Genomic DNA, 15,994 nt, shown 5'->3' with positions numbered 1-15,994 from the left:
CATCACTCAAACTTTATGTAGCCCAGACGGTCGTATATTCCGCGGTTGCGGATGTAGCCGTCCAGTTTCTTGTAGTTATCCGACAGCTGTCTGCCCAAGGCCAGTCTGTCGGCCATGAGGTGGCGGTCTCTGTCCTTGTCGGTGCACTCGATCCACTCGATGGTTTTATTAATGAACTGCTCCACCAGCTCGTGTCTTTCGTGCTCTAGCTCCTCTTTCTCTTTCTGGTCCGTGTGCAGCTTGCCGTTGGCCTCTTTCGTCGGCTCCAGATACTTCCATTCGAAGTCGTCGTCGCCGCCCAGGTCCTTTGGAACGTGCGCCCTGTCAATGACGGCAAACAGGTCCTCTGTTTTCTTCGTGAACTGGATTTTAGACGCAACCACCGGGTCCAGCCAGTTCTTGACGATATTCCAGATGCCTCCAAAGATCCACGGAGCACTGTGGATGAACAGCACGCCCAAGGACTCCGGGTAGTGCGCCTCGAACGCCTTGATTATGAACTTGACCGAGGTGTAGTCCATGTTGCTCATGCTGAACCCGGTCAGGTCGAAAATCAGCGAGCACGAGTCGATGGGCTCGTTGATCAGCAGCCTCGCGTACTCGATGATCAAAATCGTGAACAGCTCGACCTCCTCGTCCGTCTGGTCGCTCGGGAAGTGGTAGCGCGGCCGAATAATCACGATCGGCCGGCCCGTTTTGTCCTGGCCCCGGATCACACACTTGCCCGTCGCAAACTGCTTCAGGACGCCCTGCTTGCCCGCCTCCAGCATCCCCAGCTCGCCCTCGCGGAACACCCGCTCCACGTCGAACTGGTTCCTGCGCCAGTCCATCGTGTTGGCAATCATAGCCAGAGACTTGTCCACGTCCCACTTCCGCGCACGCACAAACCGCAGCAGCAGGTTGTCCGGCGTGTCGTGCCGCAGAAAGTCCCAGAACGCGTTGCGCGTCTCTGCGTCCAGCGGCCGGAACGCCTCGTGCACTTTCGTGCCCAGATCGTGGCTCAAATGGGCGCCGAGCTCCTGCTCGGCCTTTTTGCTGCTGTGCCCGCGGCGAAACCGCCCCAAAAGGCCCTTTTTCCGGCCTTTCTTGGCGCTCTCGCTCGACTTCACCGAGCTCAGCGTGTTGTGCCTGCTGCGCTTCGCCGTCTCGTCGCCCACCGTGTACCCGTTCGCCTGGAGATAGTGCCTCCAGATGGTCTTCAGCACCTGCGCCTGCTCGCTCGTCAGCGTCTCTGCACGGCCTTCGGGAATGCTCATTTGGCTCTGGTTTTCTGCCAGCGAAAATATCAAATGTTTACTGCGACTACTTTCTGTGCTTACGTAATCGGGGCTCGCGCGAGAGCCGCGTAGTTCACCGCCCGGCTGGTCTGCAGGCTGGCGGCGGCGGCCTGCTGGGCGCCGTGCACGAGAGCGTCGCGCTCTGCTGCGAAAGGGAGCCCGCGCGTCTGTGCGAGCTTCGCCAGCAGGAAGCCTGCCAGGCTGTCGCCCGCGCCGGTGACGTTCTTTATCGTCGTTGGCTCTATTTTAGGCGCAGGGTAGTGGCTCACGAGCACGCCGAGTCCGTTGCGGCCGCGGTGGAGCACGCTGAACGCAGCGGAATGCGAGCCCTCGGCCGTCTCAGACCCCACAATCTCCACCAGCACCACGCCGTTGCGGCCGTCCTTCACCAGAATAGCTGGGAAGTATGGTAGCAGCTGGAACGCCTGCTGGAGCACGCCTTTCTCGAGGTATGCCCTGGCCGTTGGCTGTTTTTCGAGCTTGTTGCGCAGCGCAGAGTTGATGTTGAGCGAGTCCAGCACGTTGAACCACGACGAGACCGCCTCGAGCCGGCCGGCAGCGGAGAAAGCGTCGTATAGCGATTCCAGCTCCAAAACCGTGGGAGTGATCAGATGGACTCTATTCTCCGGGAAACAGCCGAGCTTTGCGGTGTTTGCGAGCTTGCGCGCCTTTGCGCCGCTGGTGGGCTCGATGATCAGCCGCGTGGCGCCGTTGCAGCTGTCAAAAACCGCGTCCATCACCGCCTCCGACACGTTGGTGTCCATGAGCACGTAGTTCGGGCCCAGCTGCTCGAGCTTCGCCACGACCTGCTGCGGCGCAAGCTGCTCGGCGATCGCCATGTCCGCGCACGCAATGACGAGCTCGCCGCGGTGGTCGTGGACAGACGTGTACTGCGCGGTGCGGCCCGCAAGGTCGACGAGCCCGTCTGTTCTGAGGCCGCGTTCGGCAAACGCTGCCATGACGGTTCTGCCGGCCACGTCTGCCTGGTTCAGGCCCGCGACCAGCGCCACGTTCTGGGGGCCGCCGACGGCCGCGGCCGCAAGAGCCACGTTGAACCCGACGCCGCCAACAGAGTGCTCTGTTGTGCCGGGACACGAGTCGTGAAGACGGACGGCGCCGACCGTGCTGGCGGAGTCCAGCGCGACAGACCCGACGACGACCGCTCTGGCAGGGTTTGCGGCCGCGCTCCGAACAGGCTGCTGTGCCGGCTGAAAAGAGTTGCGCAGCTGCGCGAGCTCTGCGGCGATTTGCGCCCCCACGACGGCGTTGTTGCGCACAAACTCGACGTTGCACTTCACGCTCAGCCCGTCCGTCTTCTCGTTGATGCGCCCGAGCATGAACGGCGTCAGCTGCTTGCCCGAGATGCCTAGTTCCTCCGCCTCCTGCTGTGTCTGCGCAATGACCGCGTTGATGTAGTCTGCCGGCAGCGCGATCTGCGCGGGCGGCGGCACGCAGAAAACGTAGCCGTTCTCCAGCCGCATCGCGTCCTTGCCGCTGTGCACCAGCCGCGCGGCCTCCAGCGTGGTCTCCAGAACAAACGGAGAGGCCACGCCGGAGTCTCTAGTGTAGAATCCTGGCACGTTGGCGGTCTTCGCGCCGTCTGCCAGCGTGGCCACGGGCACGCCCTTCGTCTCGAGATACTCCATCGTGCGCGCAACGTCCAGAATGGACTTGGGCCCGGAACAGACCACTGCAACCGGTGTCTTGGAAAGCTCGTCCAGATCTGCGCTCACGTCCATCAGCTCAAACGGCCGCGACACGCCGCCCAGCCCGCCCGTCGCAAACACGTCGATGCCCGCGCGATGGGCAAGGATCATCGACGCAGCGATTGTCGTCCCGCCGGTCAGCTGCCGAGCCATCACGTACGGGATGTCTCTGCGGGAGACCTTGTGCTTGTTGCCCGGCCGGGCCATGGCCTCGAGCTCGCCCTGGGACAGCCCCACCTTCGGCACGCCGTTCACAAACCCCACAGTCGCCGGAACCGCGCCGTGGGCTCGAACGAGCTGCTCCACGCTCTGGGCCATCTCGAGGTTCGCGGGATACGGCAGGCCGTGCGTGATGATCGTGCTCTCCAGAGCGACCACGGGGCCGCCCTCGCGCACGCAATTGGCGATTTCCGCCGCGATCTGCACCGAGTACCGGCGGATCTGTCGCAAAAACATGGAAGAATTGTGGAAAAACAAGATCTAGTGCGAATATTTATTTATTTTATTTTTCCTGCCCATTCACTAAAATTCCTATGTATTTTCTCCCGTCACTCCCTCTTTAGTTTCTTCCCCCGGACCAGCCCCGCCACCTGGCGCACTATGCCGCGCAGAATGTCCAGCGCAAACAGCGTCGCCACCGCAAACAGCCCCCCGACGATCACCGGCCCGTTGTCGATCAGAAACTCGCGGTCGAACACCGCAGGCGACTCGCTCTGGTCCTCGCTGAAGCGGTAGAGCGACTTCTCCTTCTTGATCGTCTTGGTCTTCTTGGCCAGCCACGTGTCGTCCTCCTCCAAGGCGTCTTTGGCCCAAAGCCCGTCGGGATGCGAGCCGTAGTCGCCGCGCTCGCCGTGGTTGTTGCGCTCGATCTCCAGGTACCGCGTCTTGTCGAAGACGGTGATGTCCGGGAAAATCATGTTCGAGGCGGTTTTTGCAAGACGTCTATCCCTCACAGTCAGGTCCTTAGGGTCCTCGGGAACGTCTTCGGGATAGATCACCTTGTACTCCTTTTCCTCGTACGGAATAGCTGTGTTGGTCGCAAGGAGGATGGTGTGCCGCGGCGTGGGCAGCTTGCGCATGATCTCGCGCAGCAGCTCGTTGTACTCGTCGAGTTTTTCCAGGCGCTCGGTCTCGCCCATCTCGTCGGTCAGACCGCCCAGCTGGACGTGGATCGTCCGGGCCCGGGTGTCCAGGTACTTCGGCACCTCGGCCGCGTCTTCGTGCAGCACGTCGTAGGTGATGGTGTTGCAGTGGATGCGCAGATACCGCACAAAATCGTCCATTGCCAGTCTCTCGTCGTCCACAAGCACATTCGGAAAGGTCACCACCGTGCTGGCCTGCGACAGCTGTTCCCGCAGGTGTCTGAACCGCTCAAAGTGCTGGAAGTCGTCTACGCGCAGTCCGGGCAGGTTGATCAGTATGTAGGCGTCCGACGTGCACTGTTCCAGCACGCGGTAGATGGTAGACGTGGCCTCGCCCAGATCAAACGGCAGCTGCTCGCTGTGGGGCAGCGCCGGCCTGAGGCCGGGTATCAGCTTGCTGGACGCGATGAGTGCCGGAAACGTGTTTTTCGCCAAACACAGCGCCGCCCACGCCAGCTGCACAACAAGTACACTGGTTTTCATAATATTTGAAACAGAGGCTAAACCGGAAATATTGGACACCTGAGATTACTCGCCTGTTTCCGCCAGAAAAAAATTACAAGTTTCCGGTCCGTCCTGCCTTATTCTCTCTACTTAGTTCACCTCTATTCTCTGCTCGAGGTGGTAGAAGTGCTCGAAAAAGCTCTCAAACAGAAGCACGAGCTTCGCGATGTCGTGCGAGCCGCACGTCTCACGGATCGAATGCATACTCAGCTGCGGATTGCCGAGGTCGAGCGTGCGCACTCCAAGCTTGGCACTCACCATCGGGCCGATCGTCGATCCGCACGGAGAGTCATTTCTCACGACAAACAGCTGCAGCGGCACCTTCGCGAGGTCGGCAACCTTCTTCAGCAGCACAATTCCCGGCGAGTTCGTGACATACCGCTGGTTGGCGTTGATCTTGATCACCGGGCCCCTGTTGAGCTGCGGCTTGTTGAGACTCTCGTAGTTCTCTGTGTAGTTAGGGTGCACGCCGTGGGCCATGTCCGAGGACAGAATGAACGACTTCGCCATCGTCTCCAGGAAACACGACGAGTGGTCGTTCTTGTCGCCTGTCAGGCCCGTCAGTCGCGTCAGCCTCTCCAGGACGTTGGGCAAGAACGACGAGTCGGCGCCCTGGGCCGACAACGAGCCGATCTCCTCGTGGTCGAACAGCGAGATCATCTGAATTCCCTCCTGGCTACCCAGACCCTCGACAGAGTTGATGAGCCCCTGGGCAGCACAGTAGCACGTGACCTGGTTATCGAGCCGCGGGCTGAAGATGAACTCGTCGTTGAGACCGCCGATCGTCGACTGCTGCGTGTCGTAGAGTATCAGCTCAAAGTCCTCGATCTGCGCCACGTCCACAGACAGCTCTGCCGCAATTAGATCGAGCAGCTCCTTGCTGTGTCTCTGGACGACGCTCTTTAGCGACTGGTATTCGTCCTCGCTGAGCGGCTCGCCTCCGCAACAGCCAGCCTCGTCCTTGGGTTGTTCCTGGCACTGGCCCGCGATCGGCTTGAACTGTGTCTCCTTGTTGAACTCGAACTTGGTGTATCTCTCCTTGGTGAGATGGATAGCGAGAGTGGGTATTCTCAAGATCGGCTTGCGGATCTTGACCAGCTTCGGCACGTACTTGCCGTTCTCGTTCACAAAAACGCGGCCTGCCACGCTCAGGTCTCTGTCGAACCAGGTGTGCCAAATTCCTCCGCCGTACGTTTCAACGCCGACTTGGATGTAGCCCTCTTTTCTCTGGTCGGAAATCGGCTTGATGCGCAGAACTGGCGAGTCCGTGTGCCCCCCAACGATGGAAACACCGTTTCCGGGCTGGTATGCGCCTCCCACCGTAAAGGCAATAATTGAGGAGCCGTTTCTGGTCACATAGTACTTAGATCCCCTCTCGATTGTTCTGTCCCAATTGTTGCGCTCAGACAGCTCCTCAAAGCCGGCCTGCTGGAGCTTCTTCTTCACAGTGTCGACCACGTGGTACGGAGTTGGCGACGCGTTGACAAAATCTATAAACGCTTGGGCGTATCTCGACATCACAAAGAAAATAAAAATAAAGCTCGAAAATTACTGGCCACACATTTTTCACTACAGAGTTTCCAATCTATCGTTGATCTCCTTTGGCGACAGCTTTCTGAATCTGGGGCCGTGCACTCCGGCGGCGCCCCGGAAACCGAGCTGGTCGTCGTTCTCCGCGCCGATCACGGCGATCTCGACGGTGTCGCCGTTCATCTCGCCCTCGATGCTCTCCTTGAGTGTCAGCAGCGCAATGTGGATGGCGTCCTCGAGCTCCAGCTCCTCGTTCCACCGTTTCTCCAGAAACGTCTTGGCCGCGTTCGAGCCCTTGCCAATGGCCGTGGCCTTCCACGGGAAGTACGACCCCGACGGATCCACCTGGTACAGCATGAACCCGCTGTTGTCGTCGTAGCCCCCCAGCAGCAGCGAGACGCCGTAGGGACGCACTCCAGCGCTCTGGGTCGCGTCCTGCATGACCTTCGCCACCTCAGACACCAGGATCTTGGTCGGTGGGTATTCGTTGTATACTCTCTTGTAGTTTGTGTGCGACACTTTTCTGGACTTGTCTGTGAGAACTCTGAAATCGGGACCCATTCCCGCGTACGTCATGCCGATGTCCGGCGTGACTTGCACGATCTTGTCGACAAAGTCCGCCTGGACCAGCACAGACGTCGATTTGCGCTCTGTGGCCAGCACAATGCCGTTCGTGGCCTTGATGCCTAGAGACGTGACTCCCTGCTTGACTGCCGCCAGGGCGTGCTCAATTTGCTTTAGCTTTCCGCTGAAGTGTTAGTGTTCCGGCCGGTGCAACTTACCTTGGCGAAAACGTGGTCAACGAAAACGAGTATCTGTCCGCCATGTTTGCCACTGAAATAAAAAATAATTTATGGAAAATACAAACTAATTATCTAGCAGTCCCAAATGGGCTGGATGGATGAGACGTTTTGCGGATTTTGGCAATAGAAGTGCCGACTCCTCTTTGCAATGGCGTTTACTGTGCCGCCCAGTGACTAGGCGCTCAGCTCCAGGCGCATTCGCCCGTGCGGCTCTGCTCATCGCTCCTCTAGGGAGTCGTAGCCCCCATATTTTTTCTCAAAAAAAAAAAAAAAATTTAGATACATGTCCAAGCGAAAACTGGGGCCTTCGAAAGCGCTCTTTGTGCGGGCCGAAAACTCGTACGAGAAGCTAGACGACGCCGGCGACGATTTGGTAATGGTATCGTCGCCCAGCGATAGCGAAAACGAGGAGCCTCCAGCCAAAAAACAGAAACCGCTCAAACAAGAAAACTCAGCAGACTCTGCTCCTGGAGATGCCGTGCTGGAGAACCAGGACTTCATCGGATTTGAGACGTCGTCAGGAGACGAAAACGAGGAGTTCGACCAGCAGGGGTCGCCGAAAATCTCCGATAGCGAGAACGAGTACCTGAGCAATGACGAAACCGTGTACCATACAAAGTCGGCCGAGTACAAGGCCGGGAATTTCAATCCCAAATATCCGTGGATCCGCAATAATGACCACTCGCGACAAATAGAGATCAGCGACTGGCTGACAATGGAGATCAAGGATTTCATCAAGTACATTTCTCCGTCCGCGGAGGAAATCAAGGCCCGTAATAACACCGTGGGAAAACTCCGAGACTGCATCACGGGAATGTGGCCCGACGCGGAGGTGCACTGTTTCGGGTCTTTTGCCACTGACCTGTATCTTCCTGGCTCCGATATCGACATGGTGGTGGTCTCCAAGGCCCGCAACAACAAGTACGACAACCGATCGTCTCTGTACCAGCTCTCGTCGTACATACGAAACCACAAGCTGGGAGTGAATGTGGAGGCCATTGCCAAGGCGAAGGTGCCCATCATCAAGTTTGTGGACCCTGCCACGAAGATCCACATTGACATCTCCTTTGAGCGGACCAACGGCATCAGAGCGGCAGAACTCATCATTTCATGGCTCAAAGACACTCCCGGTCTGCGCGAGCTCGTGCTGATCGTGAAACAGTTTTTATCTGTGCGGAAACTGAACGTTGTGCACACTGGCGGTCTTGGTGGCTTTGCGACGATATGTCTGGTGAGGTCTTTTCTGAAACTGCATCCGAGGGTGGCCACCAAATCTATAGACCCGCTTGAAAATCTGGGTGTGCTTCTTATCGAGTTCTTCGAGTTGTACGGCTACAATTTCGGCTACGACAACACAGCGATCGCGTTTGATGAGGACGGAGACCCGTACTACGTTCCGAAGGACTCGAACCCAGCATTTCAGAATAGAAACCCGTTCACTTTGGCTATCCAGGACCCGCACGATCCGGGCAACAACATCTCGCGCGGCACCTTCAATCTGCGGGATATCAAGCGTGCGTTCGGGGGAGCTTTTGAGCTTCTGGTGAACAAGTGCTACGAGATGAACCAGGCCACATACAAAGAAAGACTGGGACAGTCTGTTCTGGGAGACATTATCAAGTACAAGGGAAAACAGAGAGATTTTGAGGACGCCCGTGAGCTTGTGCAGAACGAGGCACTTGCGTTTGTGAGCGGAGAGTCCAGTCGCGCGGCGTCGCTGCCGCCCCTGCCGAGCGAGCAGTACACGATGATATCTGACTCGGACTCGGAGTCTGAGTACGAGAAGCATCTGGAGCAGTTATACGAGAAATCCCAGAGCAAGCAGCCGGAGGAGAAGAAGGATGTCGACAAGCTGATGGGGCTGAACGACGGGGAAAGCGAAGTTTCCTCGAACAGCGCTGCGAGCGACAGCGAACAGGAAAAGCACAGCACGTCGAAGCTGGACAAGGCAGCTCGACGGGAATACTGGCTGAACAAATCTGGCAGTTTCTAGTAGATAATGCGCTAGACGAGCTGGCAGGCAGGCACTGCGTCCGCTGAATTAACGGTCATAATTAATGGCGACTGTTCTTCCGATAGCAATAAATGGTAGATGCACAAATAAATATTTTTTTATTTACATGTCTGTCACTTCCCCAGATAAGGTTGTGGACGACGTTTTGGACCGTCTCTGTGTGGAAGAGACGGGATTGAGCGTTGCCGAGGTCTGGGAGGAGATCAAGGGCAAGTTCCCGCGGTTTGGGGCGTTTGAGAAGACCCTTGTCTGGAGCTGGCTCGTGCAGGAGAACGACCTGCTGGTGTACATTGTCACGTCCACCAGCAAGGAGAAGAGCGGCAAGACAACCTACCAAACAGAGACGGTTGACAAGAGCACGAGTCTTGTGGACCTTGTGGACGAGTATGGCGAGGACAAGCTGCGTATCGGCGTCACGGATGACAGACAGTCTTTGTTTTTGCTAGGGGTCAAGAAAGAAAATAACAACCTGGGCTATTTTCCGTACGAATTATTGCGCTACATTACGAAGGCCAAGGAAGCCGGCATCACGTCCATGGAGCTCATTAGGCAGTCTGGCCAGGACCGGCGCAGTCTGACGTCCCGACTGCAGACTCTGGAAGACCTTGGCGTGGTGAAGAAGTTTCCTGCAGTCATCGACTCTGCCAACTCGTACGTCATTGTGAGCACCAAGTACGAGAAGCAGTTTTCATTTGCAAATCTGCGGACCAGCTTCGAGCTCATGGGCGTTGTGATGAAGTCTCTGCAGGAAGCCCCGAACGGTGTTCGTGTTCCGTCCGACCTGGCACGGGAGCTGCGTCTGACCTCGAAGAAAGAACGCCGTATGCTGGCCAAGGCGATCCGCAACCTGGTGGTGCTGGGCTATGCTTGTAAGATAAACGTCGAGCACGAGTCGTCGGGACGCAAGTTCGTGGGGCTGCAGTTTCTCAAAGAGCTTCCACAAACACAGGCTGCACGCCAGGAGCTGAAGTCTGAGCTGGCGTCGCTGGGCCAAGATCGCGAGGAGGACCAGGACGAGCTTTTTGGCACGGTTTTTGAAAGCAGCACGGACGACACCCCCACATACAACCCGTTCTTTCCTCTGCAAAACCAGATTTTCGACACTGTGAAGAGCAGCCCAGGCATTTCCACCAAGAAACTCAACACATGCATCACTGGAAGCCTCTCTGTGAAGTCGTTTAGCAACTACATTGGCTCCTACGTTTTTGACAATCCTGTTCCTGAACCGAATGCCGTGATACGCTATCTGCATCACGAGGGCAAGGCCCGCTACTATTGCCACATGATCCAGTCTGAGTACCTGAAAAGACAGGGCCAGCAAGTTGACGAAGCGCCGCTGGAGTTTGCAAAAACAGAGGAGAATACGCAGACCATAGCAGAGATAAGCGCTGGCCACTACATTGACCCGTTCCCAAAACGTGTTTCGCTCGTTTTCTTCCCAGACAAATCGTTCAAATTTTGCTGGTTTGGCTACTCCGGGCCCGTTTTGAAGAGTCTCGTTTCCAAACAGAGCAAGATAAAGCAGCTGGTTATTGGCGAGACGCTGAAGATTGCTGTATCGAAGAAAATACAGCGTATTGGCCAGCCAAAGCTGGTTAGAGGAGGACACTTTGACGAGTATAAGGGCCGTGTTGAGAGTCCTGCAAAATTTGTGCCAAAGGTGGAGGAGCACATCCCCAAGGCTCTGGATGCCGATATTGATTTCGGCCCCAGCAGGCGACGTTCTGTACTGCTCCAGATTATCGACGAGAGCAGATGCATTGCTCTCAACATGGAGCTCACGAAAAAATTGTCTGACGCTCTGAACGTGAACTATCTTGTTGACCGCCGGACTGTCAAGAAAGACGCCGCCGTGCTGCAAAGACAGAATTTGATCACGGTAAAAGAGGTGCGGAGCTCCATTCGCTCCTTCACGCACACAGTCCTCTGTTCCGTGGCAAACAAGCCGTCGCAGGACGACCTCGACGCCATCGCCCATTCCGTCAGCTCCAAATCCGCGTCGGTCAACCCTCGGCTGAGCTCGGCTCCTACGCTGCCCGTATTCAAGGCCAACGATTCGCACTTTTTCGAAATGCCGTCTCAGCTCTTGTCGCAGCTTCGCAAATCAAACCAGAAAAAAGGTCTTGACACCGCAAAAAGAGTGGAGGCGCGTCTCCGCGCGGCAGAAAGGCCACCTGACTCTAAGAAAAAGCGGCCGCGTGCCTCCAACGACGAGGACCTGCTTGCTCCGCTGATGGAATCGAGAAAGAGGAAGAAAGTCTCCACACGTCAGAAGACGCAGTCGTCCTCGACGGCGCCAACGAAACGTGCCCGGAACAACACCCGTCTGAGCAGCAAGGACGTCATGCTGCTGATCCGTGCAATCATCATCTCGCAATCGCTGTCGCCGGCCAACACCATCGATTGGACCAAGGTTTCTGCTCTGTTCCAGGACAGGTACACTTCGGAGGTTTTGAGACGACAGTGGCCTCGCCACAAACGAATGGTTGGAATTAGGGCTTTACAGCTGTCCAGGAAGACGTGGGAGAGAATTTTGATGTCAGCCATCACGAACGGTGATATTGGCGAGGACGAGCTGCTGGACTACGATCTGAGCCGGATGATTTCTCTCTGGAAGTCTGTGGATGCAGACTCGTTTGAAAATACTCACGATGTGGTTCTTTACCGCAACTACCAGGAAAACTTCAAGGAGCAACGGTGGCGGCCCGATACTGATCTGCGTGGACTCGATGTTTTCAAAGAAGGCACTTCTATCATAGAGCGCGAGGAGCAGTGTGCTCGGGCCATGTTCGCGTATCCGCTAGTTTCTGAGGAGCCGAGTCGTGAGCCGAGCGGCGTTGAGGAAGCAAAGACCAAGCTCAAGGCCCTGTTTGCGACGGGACCAGACAAGTTCTCGTCTACGGAGGCCAAAAAGGTGTTTTCTTCTACGGAAAAGGATGTCTATGCAAAGGCTCTGGCGGAGTTGGAGGATGACAAGGTGATTGCCTATTTGGGCGAGGACTCGCCGATCAAGTTCACGCTGACCGAGAAGATCATGTTTCTGATTGACTGGAAGTTCACACGGGCCTTTTTCGACCAATGTGCCGGGTTTGTGGAGATGATGGAAACGGCCACCCTGAACAACAAGGGAGTCATTCTGTCTCCGCTGTCTCCAGATAGCTGTTTTGCTCCCTTGATCAATATGATGGCCCAGGCGGAAATCAAGGTTACGAGAATCGACCAGAGCCCGCCCATGCTAATCGACAACTACTCCACCAAGAGCCAGGACAAGACGAAGCTCGAGAGCGACTTTATTTTGCACGACATGCACACGGCGATAGATCTGAAGGCGGTGGCTCCGCCAAGCGGGTCGCCGTGCTCGCGTCTCTGGATCGACCTCAACGGGGATCTCAACGTGGAAATCTGGTACAAGACGGTGTGCTCGCTTTTGCGATGCATAGTTTTCAGGCCCGGCGTGACGTTCCGTCTGCTGTGTCTGCGGTTTAGTCCTTTGTACGAGCCGTTCGAGCTGAAGCTGGTTCTCGACTGGCTGGTTGCGAAAAAGGCGGTGGTCGAGCGAAGCGGCGGTTATTGGGCAGGATCATACTGGTACTTGACGTTCGATCGATAGAAGAGCTATTTAGTGATACTGTCCAGGAGGAAGTTTGGCAGCTCGTCGCACAACGGAAAACCCTTTTCGAGGTCGTCTTTGGCAAAAGCGCAGTTTCCAAGATCGCGTCTGACGACATCTTTTTCTGGAGAAATATCAAACACGAAAATATCCATGGGCAGGCCAATGGTGGTGCACGAGTTTGGCACGTCGACGATTCCCGCAATGTGGCCCTGGATTGGTGCACAGGACAGCAGCAGATAGACCTGATAGTCGTTGTAGCCGTATCTTCTGAGATACTCGATTGCTCTAAGACACGTCTGTCTGTACGCCACCGTCGTGTCCAGACACAGCTGCTTGCCGTCCTCGTCGACAGAAAAGCCTTCGAACGTGAGGTATCTGCCCGGGCCGTAGTGGTTCTCGACCGGGCCAGGCAGGTACATCGGACTTTTCATGTTGAGCTTGAACATGCCCTTTTTAAGAACAGAGCATTTCAGCGTGATGGAGCCGCACATCTCGATCGCTCCGCAAAACGAAATTTCGCCGTCTCCTTGGGAGAAATGCAAGTCTCCGACACTCAGCTTGGCTCCGTCGACGTTAACTGGCAGGTACACCTTAGACCCGCGCGACAGGTTCTTGATATCGCAGTTGCCACCGTTTTCAGGACGGCCAGGGATAGTTCTTCCCCCGCATGCAAGTTTGGACTGCAGTTCCGAGGCGCAAGCTCCCGCATAGGCACCGTGTCCCGTTGGCAGGTTGGCCATCACGAAGTCGGCGTCCGGGTTGGACTCCACGAGTTCTGTCTCTCTCCTGGTCCACTCTGCGAGGATCTCGTGGCTCGGAGCGGTTCCAATGATTCCTGGATGGACAAGGCCGGCAAACCGGACGCCGGCGATGTGTCTTGAGGAGCAGTGGATGCCCTCGAAGTCGAACACCGCCTTGGCAGCTTTGGGATAGTGCTTGTCCAGAAACCCGCCTCCGTTCTCCTTGGCGAAGATTCCGCAGTATCCCCATGGCTGTCTTTCGAGAGGCTGGACGTCCTGGATTTCCACCACCAGAACGTCGCCCTTCTCAGCGTCTTCCACCTCAAACGGGCCAGACAGATAGTGGATTTTCGTAAGGTCGCAATACTTGATGTCGTCCGCAGAGTCGTTGTTCCCGATCTGGCCTCCTGTCCAGTCGTAGCATTCGATTTTGTACGCCCTGTTCTGTTTGATTTTCTTGTAGCAGGGGATGTCGGGATGCCATCTGTTGTGCATGCCCTCCTGCTCCCAGGCTGGCCGTTCCAGGTCGATGGTGACGAGAGTTTCCACTAGGTTACCGTATTTGCTACTCATGCCTGGCTACAGTGGCAGAGATAGCTATTTAATTCTGGCAGCACGCGACTGCCAGGCTGCGCAAAGACGGTCGCCGCATTATACGGCGCACAGTCTCGCCGCTCGAGCCGCCGCTCGTCTCGCCGTGTTCGCGCCGCAGAGCGTACAATGCAGGAGCAATCATGCTTCATCTGATACGAAAAAATTACCGCAACCGGAAATCGATAAGGCTGAACAACAGCGAAACTCGATCCGCTCTTCAGATAGCCCGCTCGCGAAAGATCGGAATTGATTAGCGGGCGGGCACGAGAGATAACAGAGGCAGAACGGCAGAGCAAAAGATGGGCTCTACTCTCTGCCACCAACGTCTCAGCGATGCTATATAAGAGTCCCAATTGGGCCCCTCTGTGCCTCGAAAACTACAATGGTTCAACCAATTCTCGAACAGGCTTACGGATACTGCTACATTCTGGCTCTGGGAGCCGTTTTCGCCGCCCTCATGATCGGCATCACCAAGGCACTGGAAAAATACGCCGGCGAGGTGCAGGACTCGGAGCACTTCACCACTGCCTCCAGAAACGTCAAGACCGGCCTTATCGCCTCGGCCGTCGTATCGTCCTGGACCTGGCCGAGGCACCGTACTCACTAGCTCTGGCATGACCTATCAGTACGGCATCCCTGGTGCGTGGTACGCGTTTGCGTTCACCATCCAGATAACTTTTTTTTCTGTGGTTGCCCTGGAAATAAAGCGCAAGGCCCCGGGAGCACACACGGTGCTGGAGATTGTGCGGGCGCGTTTCGGACGCGCGGCTCACTGGGTGTGTCTGTTCTACGGCATGGGTACCAACGTGATCATCTCGGCGATGCTGCTGCTCGGCGGGTGCCAGGCCTTCAGCGTGATCACCGGCATGCACGTGGTTGCAGCTGCCATGCTGCTCCCGCTCGGTGTCTGGGCGTACACCGTGACAGGCGGACTGAAATCGACGTTTCTGTCGGACTGGATACACACGGTGATCATCTACGTGGTGATCGCCGTCACGCTGTTCACCACGTACGCCCACAGCAGCAAGATCGGCTCCATCGACAAGATGTACGAGCTGCTCCAGGAGACGGCGAGAACCAACCCTTCTGCCGGGTACAAGGGCAGCTATCTGACGTGGACGAACAAGACGGCGCTGTTCAACGGCTGGAACATCGTCGTGGGCGGCTTTTCCACCGTCTTCACCGACCCCAGCTACAGCCAGAAGGCGCTCGCCGCGTCGCCGCGCAGCAGCATGTGGGGCTACTTTTTCGGCGGCCTGTGCTGGCTGATCATCCCGCTCGCGCTCTCCTCGTGCACAGCCCTGTCTGCGCTCGCGCTGATGCACGACACCTCCTCGCCAACGTACCCTGACCCAATCCCGGCCGAGCTCGTCAGCGAGGGCATCCCGATGCTGTACGGCATGTACCAGATCCTGGGCCGGTCCGGAGCCGCTGCCGGCATGCTGATGGTGTGGCTCGCAGCCACGTCTGCCACCAGCGCCGAGCTGATCGGCTTCTCGTCCGTCGTCACCTACGACGTATACAGAGCCTACATCAACCCGGCCGCGTCCGGAAAACAGCTGATCAGGGTGTCGCACCTGTGTGTGACGGTCTTTGCCATCGCCATGGGCGCGCTCACGGTGCTGTTCAACTACATCGGGATCACCATCTCGTGGATCATCACATTTATCGGCATTGCGCTGGGGCCCGGCGTGTTCGCGTTTGTGCTCACCTTGTTCTGGAAAAAGATGACGCCGCTGAGCGTGGTCGTCGGCCCGCCGCTTGCCACGGTTATCGCCATCATCGGCTGGTGCTCCTCGGCCAAGTCGTTCTACGGAGCCGTCAATAAAGACACGCTTGGCGAGCAGTACTCGTGCGCGGTCGGCAACTTTGTTGGGCTCTTTGGCTCGCTGATCTTCATTGTGGCCATCTCCTACCTTCGGCCTGCCGCAGAGGACTACGATTTCGGCACGCTGGACTCAAACTTCGTCGCCGGAGACGACGCTACCGTACAGGAAGCAAAGGCCATGGAAGTCGGCGAAAAGGACTCCGCCAAGGAGCTGAAGAGATCCTCGACGGTCGCACAGGTCGT

General features: G+C 56.9%; 9 protein-coding genes across 9 annotated transcripts; 2 read left to right on the top strand and 7 right to left on the bottom strand.

Annotated features, from left to right (window-relative positions):
• Nucleotides 1–2: 2 nt before the first annotated feature.
• On the bottom strand, nt 3–1,256 carry KL911_004794 (uncharacterized protein; the record flags this gene model as incomplete). Its single annotated transcript, XM_043200124.1, has 1 exon — nt 3–1,256. The coding sequence occupies one exon, from the start codon at nt 1,254–1,256 to the stop codon at nt 3–5; it is 1,254 nt and encodes a 417-aa protein (XP_043052414.1).
• Nucleotides 1,257–1,315: 59 nt separating this feature from the next.
• KL911_004793 (uncharacterized protein) lies at nt 1,316–3,439 on the bottom strand (the record flags this gene model as incomplete). The annotated part of the gene is made up of 1 exon (XM_043200123.1): nt 1,316–3,439. The coding sequence occupies one exon, from the start codon at nt 3,437–3,439 to the stop codon at nt 1,316–1,318; it is 2,124 nt and encodes a 707-aa protein (XP_043052413.1).
• A 92-nt stretch (nt 3,440–3,531) lies between these two features.
• Nucleotides 3,532–4,608, bottom strand: KL911_004792 (uncharacterized protein; the record flags this gene model as incomplete). Its single annotated transcript, XM_043200122.1, has 1 exon — nt 3,532–4,608. One exon carries the CDS (start codon nt 4,606–4,608, stop codon nt 3,532–3,534), a length of 1,077 nt encoding a protein of 358 aa, XP_043052412.1.
• Nucleotides 4,609–4,719: 111 nt separating this feature from the next.
• KL911_004791 (uncharacterized protein) lies at nt 4,720–6,147 on the bottom strand (the record flags this gene model as incomplete). Its single annotated transcript, XM_043200121.1, has 1 exon — nt 4,720–6,147. One exon carries the CDS (start codon nt 6,145–6,147, stop codon nt 4,720–4,722), a length of 1,428 nt encoding a protein of 475 aa, XP_043052411.1.
• Nucleotides 6,148–6,198: 51 nt separating this feature from the next.
• On the bottom strand, nt 6,199–7,182 carry KL911_004790 (uncharacterized protein; the record flags this gene model as incomplete). The annotated part of the gene is made up of 2 exons (XM_043200120.1): nt 6,199–6,885; nt 7,138–7,182. 2 exons carry the CDS (start codon nt 7,180–7,182, stop codon nt 6,199–6,201), a joined length of 732 nt encoding a protein of 243 aa, XP_043052410.1.
• Nucleotides 7,183–7,245: 63 nt separating this feature from the next.
• Nucleotides 7,246–8,955, top strand: KL911_004789 (uncharacterized protein; the record flags this gene model as incomplete). The annotated part of the gene is made up of 1 exon (XM_043200118.1): nt 7,246–8,955. The coding sequence occupies one exon, from the start codon at nt 7,246–7,248 to the stop codon at nt 8,953–8,955; it is 1,710 nt and encodes a 569-aa protein (XP_043052409.1).
• A 127-nt stretch (nt 8,956–9,082) lies between these two features.
• KL911_004788 (uncharacterized protein) lies at nt 9,083–12,586 on the top strand (the record flags this gene model as incomplete). The annotated part of the gene is made up of 1 exon (XM_043200117.1): nt 9,083–12,586. One exon carries the CDS (start codon nt 9,083–9,085, stop codon nt 12,584–12,586), a length of 3,504 nt encoding a protein of 1,167 aa, XP_043052408.1.
• Nucleotides 12,587–12,591: 5 nt separating this feature from the next.
• Nucleotides 12,592–14,065, bottom strand: KL911_004787 (uncharacterized protein; the record flags this gene model as incomplete). Its single annotated transcript, XM_043200116.1, has 2 exons — nt 12,592–13,894; nt 13,971–14,065. 2 exons carry the CDS (start codon nt 14,063–14,065, stop codon nt 12,592–12,594), a joined length of 1,398 nt encoding a protein of 465 aa, XP_043052407.1.
• Nucleotides 14,066–14,474: 409 nt separating this feature from the next.
• KL911_004786 (uncharacterized protein) lies at nt 14,475–15,931 on the bottom strand (the record flags this gene model as incomplete). Its single annotated transcript, XM_043200115.1, has 2 exons — nt 14,475–15,846; nt 15,906–15,931. 2 exons carry the CDS (start codon nt 15,929–15,931, stop codon nt 14,475–14,477), a joined length of 1,398 nt encoding a protein of 465 aa, XP_043052406.1.
• Between the last annotated feature and the right edge of the window lie 63 nt (nt 15,932–15,994).

Source organism: Ogataea haglerorum, assembly GCF_019207285.1.
Source record: "Ogataea haglerorum isolate 81-453-3 chromosome Unknown 81-453-3_NODE_16_length_219348_cov_95.707317, whole genome shotgun sequence".
Lineage (NCBI taxonomy): Eukaryota > Fungi > Ascomycota > Pichiomycetes > Pichiales > Pichiaceae > Ogataea > Ogataea haglerorum.
Note: the sequence above shows the minus strand (reverse complement) of the source record. Positions and strands in the feature narration are given on the sequence as shown.